Source organism: Micromys minutus, assembly GCF_963924665.1.
Source record: "Micromys minutus genome assembly, chromosome: 2".
NCBI classification, from domain to species: Eukaryota; Metazoa; Chordata; class Mammalia; order Rodentia; family Muridae; genus Micromys; species Micromys minutus.
Genome location: NC_137971.1, coordinates 54,540,028 through 54,543,871, shown reverse-complemented (window position 1 = coordinate 54,543,871; position 3,844 = coordinate 54,540,028). Strand labels below are relative to the sequence as shown.

The 3,844-nt window shown below is 54.7% G+C and overlaps 1 protein-coding gene across 1 annotated transcript; it reads right to left on the bottom strand.

The window, feature by feature from the left end:
* Positions 1-1,455: 1,455 nt before the first annotated feature.
* SMIM38 (small integral membrane protein 38) lies at positions 1,456-1,611 on the bottom strand (the record flags this gene model as incomplete). Its single annotated transcript, XM_080913637.1, has 1 exon — positions 1,456-1,611. The coding sequence occupies one exon, from the start codon at positions 1,609-1,611 to the stop codon at positions 1,456-1,458; it is 156 nt and encodes a 51-aa protein (XP_080769763.1).
* Between the last annotated feature and the right edge of the window lie 2,233 nt (positions 1,612-3,844).

The following is a 3,844-nucleotide window of genomic DNA, read 5'->3' as shown; positions in this document are numbered from 1 at the left end:
GGGGCATCCTCACGAAGGTCTAAGACAAGGGTATGTATATCTGTCTCATCTGGAGTCTTTTCTGCTGGGACTTTTGTTTGAAGTAGAGGGTCTGGCTTTGTTTGTTTGTTTGTTTGTTTTGAAACAAGGTCTCATGTAGCCCAAGCTAGCCTGACTGAACTCACTAAGTATCTGAGGATGACCTTAAACTTCTGATCTTCCTGCTTCTCCCTCCCAAGTGCTGGGATAGCAAGTATGTGCCACCACACCCAGATCACTGAGACATTTTTGAGGAGCCCCAAGGAACCAAGGCAAGCCCATGAAGGTGCCAAAGTTTGACATGTCTACCATCCTAAGGTTCAGATAAAGACAAAGACAGTGCCCAAGGCGCCACAGAGACACCAAAGTACCCAAACCAGTCTTCAAAAGGCCATAGCGGAAAAGAGTGGCCCAGGCCAGTGGCAGAGTCCAGGAGGGACATATGTTGTCAGTCCTCCTTCAACTTCAGGCATATTGGGAGTGAACACCTCACACTCCTGCCAGTGGCTTCTCAGTCTTCCTGGACTGACCTGGAACTTTGGGCTGAGCCTGTAGGTTACTTTTGTCACAGTATGTATTACAGTGACAGGAGGTTAAGACACTATGACATACTGGATTATGAGAGGCAGAACTTGGGGTTCCTTTGGGATCCACTTTCTGTCTCCATTGTCTGTCTCTGTTCACGGAGGTCATGCAAAGCCCCTGAAGTGGCCACCACATTCCTGCAGCCATGAAGTCCTAAACCATGTGCCGAAGAGGTCAAAGCAGAAGCAAGTCCACGCCAAGTCCCAGAACTTCTGTGCTGCAGCCTCGAATGCCCACGGACGTCTTACTACACGATTTGGTTCAAGGGGAAGACGGGTCAATAGAGCCCTACTGCCATGGTACCGCAGAGTCATATAAGGTTGGCAGAACCCCAGCTCCCTTCTCAACAGCCTTGGATCTCTCATGCATAGGTCATGCACATATTCACACGCGTGTGAGCTGTGATGTCTCCTTCCATCCAGTGCCACCTGGGCTGCCCAGGTGAATCTTCAAAAAAAACCCCACAGGATCTTGAAAGCTGCATCACCAACCCCATAGGATCATCTCACAACAACCAAGGTGGGAAACTGAGGCAGCTGTCTGCATCCAGTAACTGGTTAGGACATTGGAGATCCATAACAGCACTGGCCTTGGGAGCAATGGTCATGGCTGTCCTTGTGGCCTCACCGCACAACCCCGCCCTCTTACATAGAGACAAGCCAAGCATTTCCTAAGGCACACGCTGACTTGGGGGTCTAGAACCTGGTAACAAGGGAAAGTAAGTGTTCTGCAGGAAGGTGTCTGTGGCACTTCATGACAGGTGAGTGTCCCACTACCTCCTGCCCATCCACAGAAGGATGATAGAGCTATAGCACAAAACCTCCAGGGTTGAGTCTCCTCTGTGCCTCTGGCTTACTCCTCTTTGGGTTTGCCAGGCTGAGGCCGGGCTAGCCTGTAGTCCATATAGGTCCCCAGACAGGACCACAGGATGAATCGTACCAGGAGGATGACAACCAGGAGCACCATGAGTGGGTCAGGGCCAGGAGTGTCCCCCAGCCAGGAGGCCATGCTGAGGAGGGAGGCCACCACACAGGACAGAGAAGCAGCAGCAGCAGCAACAGCAGCAGCAGCTTTGCTGGGGCCTGATCTCAGCCCTGCCTGCCTGCTGGTGGCCCCTTCTGAGGGACAGATCCGTGCACTCCACAGCCAGCCCTTCCCACCGCACTGGGCCTCCCCGTCTGTGATGGGACAGTTGGGGCTATAGGCGGCCTCCTTGGTCAAGAGGCCCGTGTACCATTCATGGGGAGCTAAGCACTCCGTGCACCGACAATGGCAGCATTGTCCAGAGGCCCTGGCGGCGAGAGGCCTGCGGGAGCCCGCCTCCCGCGCTGTCCCCGCGGCCCCTGCCCGCCAGGCTGACGTAATCCCCAAACATCTCCGGCGGCGGCAGCTGCAGGGCGAAGCGGCCGCCTCCTCCCGGCCTTTCCGGCTGCCGCAGACAATCGAGCCCTTTCTCTCCCCAATTAGCTATCACTTCTGGAGGCCAGCGCGGTCCGAGGCTGGGCGGGCTGTGCAGCAGCAGCAGCAGGCCCGCACCGAGCGGGGGCCACGAGGCTTGCAGGGAGGCCCGGCCCAGCAGGGAGGGCGGCAGGGAGACTGTGATTGAAAAGAGGAGAGAGGCACACAGAGGGGGAAACAGTCGGCTGGAGCCCAGAGGCGACCCCAGACATGGCTCAATTAGCACACAGGCTGTGCGCAGAGTCCCGAGGCTGCCCCAGCCTGTAGCAGCATGGGGGTGGTCAACACAGACTGCCCCAGAAAGGATCTGGAACCTAGGGGAGTGGGTTTAATCTCCCCCCTCACAACCCCGGGAGAGCAACCACTGGAAATGGGCTGAGCACCACCTACCCTAGCCCCACAGGAAGCTTATGGGAAGGAACCCCTGTAGCCCCCTCCAGCTGCTCACACAGGGCTAGGGGCTGATTAGCCTGGGACTCACTGAGAAGCGGTGGGGGGGAGATGCTTGCTTCCTTAGACCTCAGGCTCCTTGCTGGGAAATGAGGTCAGAGCCCCCTGCTCTGAAAGACAAAGAGAGAATACTTTAAAAGGCCCAGCACCCCTAGAGCAGCCGCTCTGGGGACTCACCTCCAGAATTTTTCCAGAGAAAAACAGCATCTGCCCAGTTCCATCCGTCTGTCATGTACATGTGTTCACACATACACGTGTGACCACACACACATGAGGACCCTGTTCCCCTGTGTGGGTCACTCTGATCCCTCACAACTGAGGTCTCCTCGAATGAATTAAAAACTGGCTTGCTGTTCCCTACCTCTAATACCAACTGTGTGTCCCACAAAGCAGGGCCTCACCTACAGCCAAGGGCACTGTGGAGGAAAGAGAATGCCGGGCCACAGGGTCCTAGACTTCCAACCCAGGTTGTCTCACCCGGAATCAGTCCAACAAGTCAAGAGGAGATGCAACGGGGCCCTTCCACACGGAGAACTCCTGTCAGCCATCACTGGTCACCTCTCACTAGTTCTGAACTCTTTCCTCCTTGGCATTAAGGGTATTCACCCCGTATAGCCTTTCTAGAAGATTCCAGATAACGACCAACACAAAGGACTTCCCACAGGATGGGAAGCGGAGAGGTTGAGAATGGTGACAATTTGTGGATTTCACAACAATAACCCAAAGTGTGCCAGATGTATGTGAGTTACCTGTGCCCACCCTCTGCCCCTCATGCTGCCGCTGTACATCCCTGGGACTGGCCAAGGCTGTCTCCCACTTTGCAGTGTATGGGTGTCATGCCGGGCACTATCAGGACAACACCCCTGAAACATTCTTGGGTTTATGTTTCTGTTGCTCCAAATGTAAGTGAGGATCTAGAAATTAGGAGCCAGGCCTAACTAGAAATCACACCAAACATTTGTTTCTCAGGGATTTCTGAAATGTTCCAGAAGACCTTGCTTACTTACTAAAGAAATCCAAGTGAATCTGGGGCGAGGGTCCCCAGATGGATACCACCATGCTCTTGGGAAGAAAGGGAGCCAAGGGCTCACCTCAGCCAGCATTTCACTCACCTGAGAGGCCACATCTCTGGGTGAAGTGTTCTCAGAAGCCGAAGCGGGTCTACCCTGAGCATGGCCGTCAGCTCGGACCCACCACTGGTGGAACTAAGGTGGCCTTGAACAAAGCTCTGTGTTTGTCAAGCACACCATCAGATAGGGAAAGTCAATATTGTCCCAGGTCACATGGCATCAAGACACAGGAGACTCTGGGGTCAAGGAGGCCTGACCCTTCC